The sequence below is a fragment of the Sorex araneus genome, chromosome 6 (assembly GCF_027595985.1).
Source record: "Sorex araneus isolate mSorAra2 chromosome 6, mSorAra2.pri, whole genome shotgun sequence".
NCBI classification, from domain to species: domain Eukaryota; kingdom Metazoa; phylum Chordata; class Mammalia; order Eulipotyphla; family Soricidae; genus Sorex; species Sorex araneus.
This window is the reverse complement of record NC_073307.1, coordinates 89,794,677-89,810,835: the sequence shown is the minus strand read 5'-3', so window position 1 is coordinate 89,810,835 and position 16,159 is coordinate 89,794,677. Positions and strand designations below refer to the sequence as shown.

The window sequence follows — 16,159 nt, the reverse complement described above, 5'->3', positions numbered from 1 at the left end:
GGCGCTGGGGATGGAACCTGGGGTCTCCGCGTGCCAGCCCCGCCCAGCCCCCAGCCCCCTGCGCTCCATCCTGACTTGCTTCTGGGGCGCAATGGACCTCCTTGAAAGTGCGGACGGTTAACAGGGCACAGGGGGCGCCGGTCCAGGGCAGAGCCTTACTGCAACGGGTGCCAAGCAGATGGCATTCCACGTGGATCCGCCGCTCAGCATCTCCTGAGAGCTCTGCAGCCAGACCCCTCTTTCAATTCTTCCACTGCATCTTTTTCCCAGCATCCATATGGTTCCCAGCATCCCATATGGTCCCACCGGTACCCCAAGATACGGCAACTCACAGACTTCCCAGGGGCTTTTTTGCGTTTTTTTTTTTCTTTTTGGGTCGCACCTGGCGATGCTCAGGGCTTACTCCTGGCTGTGCACTCAGGAACCATCCCTGGCAGTGCTCAGGGGACCATATGGGATGCTGGGATTCGAACCTGGGTCGGCCACGTGCAAGGCAAACGCCCTCTCCGCTGTGCTATCACTCCAGCCCCTGTGTTTTTAAATTATTTTTTATTTTTAAAATTTTTTTGGTCAAACCCAGCGATGCTCAGGGGTTGCTCCTGGCTCTGCACTCAGGAATTACTCCCGATGTTGTTCGGGGGACCCTATGGGATGCTGGGGATTGAACTCGGGTCAGCTGCATGCCAGGCAAACACCCTACCCACTGGGCTATCGCTCCGGCCCGGGCTTTTGTCTTATTTTGGTTCGCAGACTAAACTTCCAACTGTGCTGGGGGCTACCCTCCCTGCTGCGTGCTGGGCTGGGTCTGGGGGTTCCACACTGGGGGCTGCAGTGGGTGCGGGGTCCAACCCCGGCCTCCCCCGGCACGCAAGGCGCCCAGCGCACTGAGCTGTAAGTTCCCAGCACGCCACATGAATCCAGCTGTTGTTGCTTTTGGGGCCATACCCGACAGAGCTCACTGTTTACTCCTGGTTCTGTGCTCAGTGATCACTCCTGGCGGGGCTCCAGAGACCACTGGTGGGGCTTGGGGGAGCAAAGCCCGGTCAGGCGCATGCGTGTTCTCTGGCTCCCCGCCCAGCCCCGCCCCCCCATCTGATTTTTAAGTCCAAGAAGCTTTTTAAAGCATCAGCTGGTCGAGTCACCCATTGGGGCACCTATTAACTTTTTTTTTATTTGGAACCAAGAAGGAAGTTAGACTTTTTTTTTAGTCCCAGAAAGGAAGTCTGGGTTGGCTAACTGGTCACCGTGAACAATGACTTTGCCATTTTATGGGTAGTTCCACAAATTGAACAAGGTCGTTCTCTGAACAAAGATTTTTTGTTTGTTTGTTTGTGTTTGTTTTATTTGGGGGCCACAACCACCACCACCACCGGTGCTCAGCACTTATTCCGGGTTCTGTGCTCAGGTAACGCTCCTGGGGGGCTTGACTGTTTGCAAGGTCAGTGCCCAAACTGCCAGACCCTCTCAGGTTCCTCGGCAAAGACCCCGCCCCTCCCCCACCCCTCTGCCCCGCCCCCCCACCTCCACCAAAGATTTCTAAGTGATGAGGGAAAAATAAACGAAATCCACATACCTTTGTGTATAACGTTCAGTTTAGGAGGCTGGATCTTAGTTGTGAGGCTTTGGGGCGGGGGGGGGGGGGGGGGCGGGGCGCGAAGCCTCCACCCGGCCGCAGACACCCCCCTCCAGCCAGATGGACAAGGCATCTTTCTCTGTCTTTGCACAAAGCTACCATAAAAAGCCTAAAGATCCTAAGCACCCTTTTCCCACAACCTCCCACTCCCCGCCACCGTGAAACAGTTTTTCCTAAGTTGCACAAAGGATTTCTAAAAGGTTAGCAATGTTCCCCCCTCCAACCCCAAGTATGTATGTGATAAACCAGACGGCGGAAATGAGTCCCGACAAACATTTTGAAAAATATCTATTTTTAGTTGTCCATTAAGAAAAATGTAGGGGCTGGAGCAATAGCACAGCGGCTAGGGCATTTGCCTTGCACACGGCCAACAACCCGGTTTCGATTCCCAGCATCCCATATGGTCTCCCCCGAGCACCGCCAGGAGTAATTCCTGAGTGCAGAGCCAAAAGTAACCCCTGTGCATCCCTGGGTGTGACCCAAAAGGCAAAAAAACAAAAAAACAACGTAGAGGTCTGGGTAGAAGAGACAGCAGTGGGATCAAGGCAGCTGTCTTGCTGTGGTTTGACCTGCCCTGGTTTGGTCCTGGGCACATCATATGGTCTTCCAGCACCTTCTGGAGTGACCTTTATGCACAGAGCCAGGAGTAATGTCTGAGCATAGTCAAATGTGTTAAAAGATGAGACTGGAGTGAAAGGACAGTGGGAAGGGTGTTTGCCTTGCATGCAGCCAACCTGGGTTCAATCCCTGGCATCCCTATACAGTCCTCTGAACAACATCAGGAGTCATTCCTGAGTGCAGAGCCAGGAGTAACCCCTGGGCATCACCAGGCGTGACCCAAAAAGTTAAAAAAAAAGTGCCGAACCCCCAAAAAGCTCAAACCAAAACCCAAACCTAACAATCTGGGACCAGAGAAACAGCTCAGCAGGTGAAGGTAACAGCTTGGAATGTGGAAGGTATTCCCAGGTTCATAGGAGAATAACCCCCCAACCAAACCAACAAAAAAATACAAGAATACAAAGTTTAAGGGGGATTTGCAAAGGTTTTCAAATTTATTTGGGGAATAAACAAGCTCCCCCCCCAACACACACACACACACACACACACACACACACACACACACACAAATTACTGTTTCTGCCTCTCACTCGTTCTTCCTGGCTCTGTAATCAGGAACCAGCCCTGGCGGTGCTCAGGGACCATATGGGATGCTGAAGATCAAACACAGGCAAGGCAAGGCGCCCTGCCTGCTGTACTAGCGCTTGGGCCTCTGCCTGTCATTATTTTTCTGGTGGTGATTTTTTCCCCGCTGCTCCACTGCAAGCCTCACGGGCCTGTATCTAAACTAGGTTTCTCATTTCCAGTCGTTCTGGCCCTAAAAGCAGGTTCCCAGACTCTTGACTGGGAAGGACGCCTCAAGGACGTACACTGCCCCCTGGTGGCCAGATGCTAAGATGCATGCAGCAAGGAAGCAACCCGCTTCAAGGCGGGTTGGCTAAAGCATAAGCTGGGGGAAGAATGGTCCCTAGGAACCAAATTGTCTTTGGTGCTCAAAAAAAAAAAGTGTTTTTAATCTTTCGAGGCCCACTGTAAGTCCCAGCTTGCCCATGAGCCCAGCTCTGTTCTTCTATGTCAGAGTATCTTCATGCCTCCTAAAGTACTAACTAGCGGGGCTGGAGCAATAGCACAGCGGGTAGGGCATTTGCCTTGCACCTGGCCAACCCGGGTTCGAATCCCAGCATCCCATAGGGTTCCCCTAGCACCGCCAGGAGTTAATTCCTAAGTGCATGAGCCGGGAGTAACCCCTGTGCATCGCCGGGTGTGACTCAAAAAGAAAAACAAAGCAAACAAACAAAAAAAAAAACCCAAAAAACATAAGTACTAACTAGCATAACGAAATGTTTCATTTCAGGGCATGATCTAACTCTTCTGGAACTCCTTATGGCCCATTTTAAGCTATTTAACTATTTCTCTTTGAGTCTCTCAAACATTCATTTTCTTGGGATTTTTGTTGTTTTCTGTTTGTTTGTTTGTTTGTTTGTTTGGGGTGGGCGGGGTGGGGGGATTAGGCTGTTCAATTGGTACTTAAATGGAACCAGGGCTGCCAGCTGCAAGGCAAGTGCCTAAACCCTGTCCTCTCTCCAGCCCAAAATACTATTTCTTAGAAGGGTAGTAGGTAGATACCATGGCTTTCTTTTAATTATTCTATTAACTTTTTTTTTTTTATCCCCAGTGTCCAAAAGGGGCCAGAGCGATTGCATGCAGAAGACCTGGGTTCAATCTCCGGCATCCAGTATGGTCCCCCGAGCACCACCAGGAGTGATTCCTGAGCACAGAGCCAGGAGTGACCCCTAAGCATTGCTGGGTGTGACCCAAATACTAAAAAAAAAAAAAAAAAAAAAGATTGAATCCAGGGTCTCACACAAGCAAGGCACAGTCCCTGTCACTGAATGTGACATTCCTGGGACTTTCATTAAAGAAAGACGTGTTGCTGGCCGCCAGAGAGACAGTACAGTGGGTAAGGTGCCTGCCCCGCACCTGGCCGACCTGGGTTCAATCCTTGGCACCCCACACGATCAGGAGTGATCACCGCCAGCCTGGATCCTTGAGCACAGAGTCAAAAAGCAAGCCCTGAGGGGCTGGAGCAATAGCACAGCGGGTAGGGCGTTTGCTTGCCTTGTATGCGGCCGACCCAGGTTTGATTCCCAGCATCCCATAGGGTCCCCTGAGCACCGCCAGAGGTAATTCCTGAGTGCGGAGCCAAGAGTAACCCCTGTGCATCGTTGGGTGTGACTAAAAAAGCAAAAAAAAAGCAAAAGCAAGTCCTGAGCCCGCTGGATGTGGCCCCTAAACCTACACAAATAACACACGGCACAATTCCAAGAATCCCTGGAAGAGCAAGGATGACGGCTCCCCTGTCCCTTGTACACATGCCCCTTCCCCCCGCCCAATCAGCCACGTGACTATTAATTTGTCATTTAAAAAATTGTTAGGATAGGGGACAGAGCGATAAGACAGCAAGGAGGCGGTTTGCCTTGCATGCAGCTGACCCGGGTTCGATCTCCACCATCCCCTGTGGTCCCCCGAGAACCGACAAGAGTAATTTCTGAGTGCAGAGCCAGGAGCAATCCCTCAGCATTGCTAGTGTGATCCAGAAAGCAAATAATAATAATAATAGCAGCACTGTTGTCCCATTGTTCATCGATTTTCTCGAGCGGGCACCAGTAATGTCTCCACTGTGAGACTTGTTGTTACTGTTTTTTTGCATATTGAATATGCCACGGGGAGCTTGCCAGGCTCTGCCATGCGGGCGGGATACTCTTGGTAGCTTGTCGGGCTCTCCGAGAGGGGAATGGAGGAATTAAACCCAGGTTGGCTGCGTTCAAGGCAAACACCCTACCTGCTGTGCTATCGCTCCAGCCCTAATAATAATAATAATAATAAATAATGATAATAATAATAATAAAATTAAAAAATTGTTAGGAGGGGCTGGAGCAAAATTACAGTGGCTAAGGCGCTTGCCTTGCACACAGACGACCCTGGTTCAATCCCCGGCATCCCATACGGCCTTCCGAGCCCGTGAAGAGTTAATTCCTGAGTGCAGAGCCAGGAGTAAACCTGAGCACCACTGGGTGTGGCCCCCAAACCAAAACCAAAAACCAAAACAAAACAAAACGTAGGAATGGAAACTATCGTGGTCTAGGGTGCCGTAACCCAAGAGCATAGGCCAAGTGGCTTCAACTGCCAACATTTCCTTCTCAGTTCCGAAGGCTGGGCGTTTCCGATCTGGACGTCAGCATAGTAGGGGGCTACTGAGAGGCCCCCATTCTGGCTCAGAGTCATCTTGCTTTCTCGCACGTAGGAGAGAAAATCGTTTATAATCTCCGCCTCTTCTTCGAGGGCTGCTCATGCCAGCTTCTCCCACCTCGATGCGTCAGCACTGAGTATTTGCTCTTAGATTATATTCCAGTGCTCCAGTGCTGGTGGACACTTGGGATGTTCCTCCTGCTATGAATTCAGAGTTTTTTTTTTTTTTTTTTTTTTTTTGCTTTTTAGGTCAGACTTGGCGATGCACAGGGGTCACTCCTGGCTCTGCACTCAGGAATTATCCCTGGCGGTGCTCAGGGGACCCTATGGGATGCTGGGAATCAAACCTGGGTCAGCTGTGTGCAAGGCAAACGCCCTCCCCGCTGTGCTATCACTCCAGCCCCTGAATGAAGAGTTCTTAGTGAGCACAGAAGCACAAGGTTTGGGGATCAGGACCCTCTAAGTAGAAGTCACATATGATGGTGCTTCTATGATAACCTTTCAAGGAAGAGTCTCAGGTTTTTTGTTTTTTGTTTTTTGGGTCACACCCGGCGATGCTCAGGGGTTACTCCTGGCTCTGCACTCAGGAATCACTCCTGGCGGTGCTCGGGGGACCCTATGGGAATTGAACCCGGCTTGGCTGCATGCAAGGCAAACGCCCTCCCTGCTGTGCTATCGCTCCAGCCCCAGACTTTCTTTTTTTGTTTTGTTTTGGGGCGACACTCAGCAGTGCCAGGACTTACTTCTGGAGCTCTGCATTCAAGAATCACTCCTGGTGGTGCTCAGAGGGACCATATGGGGTGCCGGGGATTGAACCCAGGTCGGCTGCATGCAAGTCAAAGGCAAGTCAATAGTACCCACTGCGCTATACTGCTCCGGCCTAGAGCCAGGCCGTTTTCCCAAGCAACTGTATCATTTTACACTGCTACTAGAAGCTTCTTTGCCAATACTCCCTTCCCAGTTTTTCCTGAGATACCGCCCTCACGGCAGAGCCTGGCAAGCTCCCCGTGGTGTATTCGACATGCCCAAAACACTAACAACAAGTCTCACGATGGAGACATGACTGGTGCCCGCTCGAGCAAATCGATGAGGAACGGGAGGACAGTGATACAGTGATACCATGTTTAATACAATACTATCAGTGATTGCTTGATGCCCACATCTTTCCAACACACTTCCCTCCATTAATATCACAGTTCCCTTCCCTTCCCCATTCCCTCCTCCCAGGTAAACACAGTTCTTTGGATCCGTTCTGGAGCATTAACACTTTCCAATGCTCTTTCCATTATAGATCATCTAATAAGCATGACATCCCTGTGATCGTGGTTTGCATTTCTTTAAAGGCTAGTGATACTGAGCATCCTTTCATATGCTCATTAGTCATTGTTCATCTTTTTTTTTTTTTTGGTGTGTGGGGGGACACCTGGCAATGCTCAGGAGTTACTCCTGGCTCTGTGCTCAGGAGATCATACGGGATGCCGGGGATCGAACCTGGGTAAGCCGTGTGCAAGGCAAATGCTCTCCCTGCTGTATTATCACATTGGCCCCTGCTCATTTTTTTAGAGGAGGCACACCCAGCAGTGCTCAGGGCCTATTCCTGGTTCTATGCTCAGGACTGACCCCCAGAAGTGCTGGGGGACCATGCGTGATGCTAAGAATTCAAGCTGGGGGTTGGTGGGCTGCAACTCGAACACCTTAACTGCCACAGTCTTTTCTCTCCTGCCCCTTTTCTGAGCTTCTTACGAAGTGTCTCCACAGGGGCTGGAGCGATAGCACAGCGGGGAAGAGGTTTGCCTTGCACGCGGCTGGCCCGGGTTCGAATCCCAGCATCCCATATGGTCCCAGGAGCACCGCCAGGAGTAGTTCCTGAGTGCATGAGCCAGGAGTGACCCCTGTACATCGCTGAGTGTGACCCAAAATCCTAAAAAAAAAAAAAAGAAAAAGAAGTGTCTCCATAGATCCTTTGCCTATTTAAATATCTTCTTTCAGGGCCAGAGAGTTAGCATAAGCAGGTAGGGTGTTTGCCTTACAAGTGGCCCACCCAGGTTTGAACCCTGGCAACCCATGTGGTCCTCGAGGCCTCACTAGAAGTGATACCCGAGCACTACCATGCGTGCTCCCAAAAATCGAGCTTCTAGGGGCCAGAGCGATAGTACTGTAGGGAGAACATTTGCCTTGCACGCGGCTGACCCGGGTTCAATCCCCTGCATCCCATATGGTCCTCTGAGCACCGCCAGGAGTAATTCCTGAGTACAGAGCCAGGAGTAACCTCAGAGCATCGCCAGGTGTGACCCAAAAAGAAAAAAAATATATCCAACTTCCATACGACCCAGTGATTCCACTGCTTGGCATTTATCCCCAGGGTCCCAACGGAATTTTGAAAAGACGCTTCCTTGGCTACGCTCATTCCCACCCTATTCACAGCAGCCAAGATCAAACAACCTGAGTGCCCAAGAACAGATGCATGGAGGGCCGGAGCGATAGCACAGTGGGGAGGGCGTTTGCCTTGCACACGGCTGACCCGGGTTTGATTCCCATCATCCCATAGGGTCCCCTGAGCACCGCCAGGAGTAGTTCCTGAGTGCATGAGCCAGGAGGAACCCCTGAGCATCGCCGGGTGTGACCCAAAAAAGCAAAAAGAAAAAAAAAAGGAACACATGAACAGATGAGCACAGAGAGAAGCTGTGCTCAGCAGCCACTATGGACTACGTGGCGGAGAAAATCCCACCATCCGCTGCGACAGGGAGGGAACTGGAAGGGATCGCGTGGGGTGAAGTCAGAGGGGAGAGGGCTGCGGACAAAGTGATGGCTTTTGTATGTGGGATACAGAGAAACATGTGAAGGGATTGAGAATCGGTCAGTGAGACTAGGCCTGTGCAACCGAGATTGTCAAGGTGGTGTGTATGTGTGAGTGTGAATGTGTGTGTGAGTGAGTGTGTGTGTGTGTGTGTGTGTGTGTGTGTCTATGGGGGGGTGGGCGGGGGGACCCAGTGCTGGAGAGACGCTAATATTCTGGGCTCGGCAGAAGCAGAATGGACGTGCCATACGCTGCTATATTAGAAATCACGGTGCCGTAGCTCAGATAGAGAAGGGACCACCAAGGAAAGGGTATTTGGAGGACCAGCTCGGGTTGGGAGATGCGAGCTGAACGTAGACTATAGATCGAACACGATGGCCACTCAATGCCTCTGGTGTAAACTACAACACCCAAAAGGAAAGAGAGAGCAAAAGGGAATGCCCTGCCACAGAGGCGGGGTGGGGTGTGAGGGGGAGAGGGTGGGGGTGGTGGGAGGGATGCTGGGACCATTGGTGGTGGAGAATGGGCACTGGTGGAGGGATGGGTCCTCGACCCTTGTATGACTGAAACGCAAGCACGAACGTTTGTAAGTCTGTAACTGTACCTCACGGTGATTCACTAATAAAAAATTAAAAAAAAAAAAGAAATCACGGTGCTGAGATCGAAACTGGAAGAAGGAAGAAGGACAAAACCAAAACGATGCACCTTTTGCCAAGAGCGCTGGGGACGAACTGTTGCAGCCCCTTTCTTCCCTGGGGCTACCCCTCCCCACTTTCTTATTTGCCATTCTAACGTACAGGGGGAAAAAAAAAAGGCAGCCAGTCTGGGAAACGGGCCCTTCAAGACACCCATGAATTGTCAAGGAACACGATTCTTAAAAGTCTTCTGAGCGGCAGGGCTGGAGCGATGGCACAGCGGGAAGGGCATTTGCCTTGCACACGGTCGACCCGGGTTCGATTCCCAGCATCCCATATGGTCCCCCGAGCACCACCAGGAGTGCATGAGCCAGGAGTGACCCCTGTGCATCGCCGAGTGTGGCCCAAAAAGGAAAACAAAAGATAAAGTCTTCTGAGCAGCTATAAATCCTGAACGCCGGGGATTCATTCAGTTCCTGTCAAACCCAACCCCGTTCCAAAGCATCCTGACACTTAACCCATCTGGGGTGTCGGTAGTGGAGGTACCAGGTCTGGTCCCGGGCATGCAAGGTAGGGAGGGGGCTTGACCACTGCCCTGGCCGCACCCCTGGCCGCCTCTTCAACGCTTTTTGGTGGCTTCCCCCATCCCGGTGCTTTACGAGGGACCTTGAGCCCATTAGAGACTGTGAGAGGTGCTCAGGAAGAGTGCTCAGGGTTGGGCCCTTCTCACCAGCCCTGTGACACCCACCCAGCCGTGTCTGTGGTGGAGATGACCTCCACCCCTCCCGTGGACGGCGCTTACAGAAACCCCCAGTGCTGGGAGAGCAGAAACCACGCCACGGGGCCTGGACTCATCAAACACAAACCGAGAGAGAGCGGGGCCGGAGGGACCCCCCACAGTTAAGACCCATCATGCCGAGGAGGAGGCCGGACCACCCTCCCGGGACTGAACTCTCCCCTGCCAAGCCCACGGACGCCAGTTCCCGTGACTCACACGTTGCTGCGGTTTCATTGTTTCACTCATGGTGGAGTCCGTTCGCCGGCCTCTGATTCCTCAGGGCCCGCTGCTGCCTGCAGGTTGTAACGGGGACAGTTACTGACCCATCCTGGTCACTCCCGTTCTTTCTTTCTTTTTTTTTGCTTTTTGGGTCACACCCGGCAATGCACAGGGGTTATTCCTGGCTCATGCACTCAGTAATTACTCCTGGCGGTGCTCGGGGGACCATATGAGATGCTGGGAATCGAATCCGGGTCGGCTGTGTGCAAGGCAAACGCCCTAACCCACTGTGCTATTGCTCCAGCCCCCCATTCTTTTTAAAAAATTTTTTTAAATTTTATTGAATCACCATGAGATAGTTACAAGCTTTCATGTTGGGTTACAATCTCACAATGATCAAACACCCATCCCTCCACCAGTGCACATTCCCCGCCACCAATATCCCGGGTATACCCCCCTTTCCCACCCTCCCCCTGCCTCCATGGCAGACAATATTCCCCATACTCTCTCTCTACTTTTGGGCATTATGGCTTGCAACACAGACACTGAGAGGTCATCATGTTTGGTCCATTATCTACTTTCGGCACGCATCTCCCATCCCGACTGGTTCCTCCGGCCATCATTTCCTTAGTGATCCCTTCTCTATTCCACCTGCCTTCTCCCCTCCACTCATGAAGCAGGCTTCCAGCTTTGGGGCAATCCCCCTGGCCCTTGTATCTACTATCCTTGGGGGTCACTTCCGTTCTTAACAGAAATGGGGGAGCTGTGGCTAGGCTGGTGGGTGCTTGGGCGAGTCGGGAAACTCGCATTTAGTTAATGCTCCCTTTCTGGGTGCTTCCAGGGTTGACTAAGGACTCACTCTGAGCTCCCTAACAAAGGTCTCGTCACACATCAGTAGCCAGAGGGAAATGATTTTATTTTTTAGGGGGCGGTCACACCCGGCGATGCACAGGGGTTCCTCCTGGCTCTACGCTCAGGAATTACTCCTGGCGGTGCTCAGGGGACCCTATGGGATGCTGGGAATCAAACCCAGCTCGGCTGCTTGGAAGGCAAATGCCCTCCCCGCTGTGCTACAGCTCCAGCCTTTGAGGAATGATTTGTTTGTTTGTTTGTTTGTTTTACTATCCTGTTGCTTCAGCCCCCAATTCTTGCCCTTTAAAAAAATTTTTTTTTTTTTGCTTAGGGGGAAACTGTGTGGTTACAGAACTTGATGACAGAGGAATAACTTTAAATACAAAGGCTGGGGCTGGAGCAGGTAGGGCGTTTGCCTTGCACGTGGCCGACCCGGGTTCAATTCCCAGCATCCTATAGAGTTCCCCGAGCACTTCCAGGAGTAATTCCTGAGTGCAGAGCCAGGAGTAACCCCTGTGCAGTGCCGGTGTGACCCAAAAAGAAAAATAAATAAATAAACAAACAAATAAATACAAAGGTTATGTTGGGTTTGTGTGTGTGTGTGTATATGTCCCTCTTTCAACTCTTTTTCCCTTTTCCTCTTCAGAATCCTTGACAGCACACACACACACACACACACACACACACACACACAGAGGCACGCACGCACACAGGCATGCATGCACGCATACACATGTAGCGCAGCAGGTATAGCTCTTCCTTTGCATGTGGTTGACCCTGGTGGGAACTCAGGTACCACACAGGCTCCCTGAGCCACCAGGTGTGATCCCTAAAAGCAGGGCCAGGATTAAGCCCTGAGCTGGGTACGGCCCCAGCTCCCAACAAAGGGCAGGAATTGGCTTAAGCAATCTTGCACTTAGATTGCCCTGTGATTTTATTTATTCAGTCATTCACTTTTTTTTTTTTTTTGCCAGGGTCATACACAGGCAAAGCAAGTGCCCTGCAGCTGAACCACACTCCCCGCCCGATCCAAGTGTTCGTTTGCCATGTATTGATTGAACAAATTTGAACTAAGCCACCCAGATTAAAAAAATTATCATCCCGGGGCCAAAGATAGTACAGTGGGTAGGGCACTTGCCTTTCTCAGGGCCAAACCTGGCTTGATCCTCAGCACCAATCGTGGTCCCCGAGCACCTCCGGGTGTGATTCCTGAGCATAGAGCCAAGAGCAAGCTCGGAGTACAACCAGCTGTTGTCCAAAAACCCAAAACTGAAACAAACAAACAAGAAACAATCAAAAATAATGGTTTGGCCTGATCGGCTATCTCATCTGAATCTGGTATTCCTACTCTGCCCATTCTTTCTAAGCTTTCCATTTAAAAAAAAAATTCTTTTTTTTTGGGTTACTCCTGGCTGTGCACTCAGGAATTATTCCTAACGGTGCTTGGGGGACCCTATGGGATGTTGGGGATCAAACCTGGGTCCGCTGCATGCCAGGCAAACGCCCTACCCTCTGCACTAGAGCTCCAGCCCCCAGACGGCTTTTCTTATACGGGGTGGGGATGAGGGTTGTAGAGGGGTCACTGTCACTGTCATCTCATTGCTCATCGATTTGTTCGAGCGGGCACCAGTAATGTCTCTCATTGAGAGACTTATTGTTATTGTTTTTGGCATATCCAATACGCATGGGTAGCTTGCCAGGCTCTGCCTCGAGGGCTTGATATTCTCGGTAGCTTGCTGGGCTCTCCGAGAGGGGCGGAGGAATCGAACTCTGGTCCGCCAAGTGAAAGGTGAACACCCAACTGCTGTGCTATTGCTCCAACCCGGTAGAGGGGTATCAAAAGAAAACCCCCAAATTCTTTGAACTCAAATACACTATTTTTTAGAACACATGGTTAGTTATGCTAAATCAACACAGGCCAACGTGTCTCAGAAACTAATGGAAATTCAAAGTTCTAAAAGCATGCGTTAAGTTGGTAGAAGGCCAGGGGGTGCTATACTTTGATTTTTGCAGGAGCTACAGGATGGTGGAATGAACCCAGGTTTCTGGGAAATCATCTGCTTTCTTTCTTTGTTTCTAATTTTTTTCAGTTTTTTTTTTTTCTTCTTGGGTCACACCCAGTGATGCTCAGGGTTTACTCCTGGCTCTTCACTCAGGAATTACTCCTGGCGGTGCTTGGGGGACCATATGGGATGCTGGGAATCGAACTCAGATCAGCCGCGTGCAAGGCAAACGCCCTCCCCACTATGCTATCGATCTAGCCCCTTTTTAAGCTTTTTGGGTCACATTGGCAATGCACAGAGGTTCCTCCTGGCTCTGCACTCAGGAATTACTCCTGGCGGTGCTCAGGGGAACCATATGAGATGCTGGGACTTGAACCCGGTTTGGCTGCGTGCAGACAAGCAAAGGCCACCACCCCCTGGACTCCCTCTCCCACCCACTCTGGCCTTGGAAGTTTTAACGTCAACTATTCCCTCTCCATCATTCTTCAGGGGCTCCATCACTTCCTGTAGGTCAACAGACACTTCCTAGGAAATGCTTTTTCTTTTTTTTTTTCCTTTTGGGTCACACCCAGCAATGCCCAGGGGTGACTCCTGGCTCTGTACTCAATTACTCCTGGCAGTGTTTGGGGGACCATATGGGATGCCAGGGATTGAACCCGGGTCTGCCAGGAGCAAGGCATCTGCCCTCCCTCTGGTCCCTGGATGCTTTTCCAGCCCTATGCCTGCTCTTTCCTTCCTTCCTTCCTCCTTTCTTTCTTTCTTTCTTTCTTTCTTTCTTTCTTTCTTTCTTTCTTTCTTTCTTTCTTTCTTTCTTTCTTTCTTTCTTTCTTTCTTTCTTTCTTTCTTTTTCTTTCTCTCTCTCTCTCTTCCTTCCTTTCCTTTTCTTTTTTTTTAAGAAGTTTTATTGGATCACCTGAGATCCAGTTACATACTTGCATGATTACATTTCAGTCCAACAAGGCTGGAGCACCCATCCCTCCACCCGTGCACATTCCCCACCACCAATGTTCCCAGTGTCCCACCCGCTACCCCCCACCCCGCTCTCCTCCCTGCCTCTGTGGCAGGTACCATCCTTCTTCCTCCGTCTCTAATTTGGGGCACTCTGATTTGCAACACAGACACGAAGAGGCCATCGAGTCTGGTCCTAGGTCTACCGTCAGCGCACATCTCCCGTCCTGGCCTGCCCCCAGCTCCCCCATCTTGCCTCCCACACATTTTTTTCTTCCTAAAATACGGATCACTGTATCCCTGCCAGGCTCTGCCCTGCTCCCTAGTCACTAACCCGGCCCTTTGCCCACCTCCTTCGCCCTGAACCCACACCCCCCTGCACCAAGAGCAGAGCTTGGGGGGTTTGGGGGGACAACAGGTGTCCAGGAAAGCAGAATCTCGCATGCCCTGAGACTTCTGGCTTCCTTTCTCCCAAGCTGCAGCGCCCGGTTCCCCCATCACCCCCAGCCCAAGGTCCCCAGGCCCCTTCTCCTCCTACCAGCGGCCCCCCGGGAGGGGGAGATGGGGGGGCAGCGCCTCGAGCCTCTCGCAGCTGCGGTTGCGTCCCGGAGCTCCGTTCAACGGTCCATCCTCGACCCCCCAACACCGCTCCGCGGGCCCCGGGTGGGGGGGAGGCCCGGGGTGGGGCAGCGCCGCGGCTACTCGGCCGGCCCAGCCAAGCGGCCGTTATAACGGAGCCCCGGGCGCCGCCGATTCGGTCCCGAGCGGGCCGTTGGCGCGGTGGGAAAACGCGACTCCCGCGGCCCGGGGCACGCGGCCACTGGCCCCGCCCGCCGGTGCCCGGCCCGCTGACCCCCGCCCGCCGGTGCCCGGCCCCACTGACCCCCGCCCGCCGGTGCCCGGCCCCACTGACCCCCGCCCGCCGGTGTCCGGCCCTGCTGACCCCCTCCCGCCGGTGTCCGGCCCCGCTGCCCCCCGCCCGCCCGTACCCGGCCCCGCTGACCCCCGCCCGCCCGTGTCCGGCCCCGCTGACCCCCGCCGGGCACGACCCCCGCCTGGATGTGCCTGGCCCGCTGATCCCCGCCGGCCGGTGCCCGATCCCGCTGCCCCCCCCCGCCCGCCCGTGCCCGTCCCCGCTGCTCACCTGCGCCCCTCGCTCCGGCGGGGGACCCTTCCCCAGGAACGCTCGGGCTGGGTGGGGGCCCTTCCCCGTTAGCAGCGTGGCAGCATTTGTGCTTTAGGAGACTCCCGCCTCGGTCCCCATACCCCCCCTCCCGCGCGCGGACGCCCACCCCCGCCCCCCAATACTCCCCGCGGGCAGCCCGAGTTCTCGGGCACCTGCCGGGCCGGCCTTTGCTTCCTTCCACTTCCCGGAAGGGAGTTTGGGGGGGGTTGTAGCGTTGGAGGGAGGGGGTGTGGTTAGGAGCGATAAAAGCCCGTGCTCGGCTCTGGGGCCATGTGGGTGGCATCCCGGGGAGGCCTGGGGGGCAGGGCAGGGAGGGCGAGTCCGGCTTCTGCCAGCCTCCCGCGCGCACCGCCCCCGCCCCACGCCCGCCCCAGGGTTTGCAGCCGCTCGGGGGTCCAGGGGCTGGAGCCGCAGCCCAGCCGGGTAGGGTGCTTGCCTGGGTTCGGTCCCCAATATCCCTTAGGCTTCTTCCCCTCCCCCCTCCCCGCCCCCAGCAGCATCAAAACTGATCCCTGAGCTACGAGGAGGCCCTGAGCACTGCCGGATATGCAACCCCCTTTAAAAAATTTAAATATAAACATAGTAAATGTCTGTGACCCCCCAACCTCCCCTTCCCGCCCCCGCTCATTCCTGGGAGCTACAAACAAAATTTTCCGCAGAACTGGTTATCAGGGAATTCCGAATGAATTTGTGGGGGGCTGGGGGAGGGGGGGCTGGGGGCTGAGCTCCAGAATGTCACATGTGGGAGGCAGCACTCCTGGGATGAGCCACATCCGGACCAGGAGTTCCTAGTTTAGCCGCCCTGGGTTCCACGGCCCAGGATGCTTGGCCGGAAGGAGGGGGAAGAGAGCTCGCGGAGGGAGGGGGATGCACGGGGGCTGGGGGCACATGCAGAAATGAGGGCCATTGGAAAAACTGTTCAGTGTTCAGCTATCGGGACAAAATTGACTTATTTTATTATTATTATTATTATTATGTTTAAGTTTTGGGTCAGACCCAGCAGTGCTCAAATCTTATTCTTTTTTTTGGGGGGGGGTCACACCTGGCAATGCACAGGGGTTACTCCTGGCTTATGCACTCAAGAATTACTCCTGGCGGTGCTGGGGAGACCATATGGGATGCTGGGAATCAAACCAGGTCGGCGGCATGCAAGGCAAACTCCCTCCCCACTGTGCTATGGCTCCGGCCCCTCAAATCTTCTTCTTGGGGTGCCATATGGATAAAACCCAGGTCCCTCGCATGAATGGCCAGCTGCCTCCCTACTGTCCTATCTCTCCAGCCCCAACATGCATCATTTTATA

The 16,159-nt window shown here is 53.2% G+C and overlaps 1 protein-coding gene across 2 annotated transcripts in view; it reads right to left on the bottom strand.

Moving 5' to 3' along the window:
* Positions 1-14,960, bottom strand: part of SLC2A3 (solute carrier family 2 member 3) — a 96,974-nt gene extending 82,014 nt beyond the window's left edge. The window contains exons 1-3 of one of the 2 annotated variants that reach the window (XM_055142519.1): positions 14,817-14,960; positions 11,856-11,990; positions 9,867-9,939 (exon numbers count right to left, since the gene is read on the bottom strand). In XM_055142519.1, coding sequence (XP_054998494.1) covers positions 9,867-9,896 — 30 coding nt within the window. In that variant the 5' untranslated portion in view covers positions 9,897-9,939; positions 11,856-11,990; positions 14,817-14,960. Of the gene's footprint in view, positions 1-9,866; positions 9,944-11,855; positions 11,991-14,816 lie in introns of both variants that reach the window. The other variant, XM_055142520.1, reaches the window with a different exon arrangement.
* Between the last annotated feature and the right edge of the window lie 1,199 nt (positions 14,961-16,159).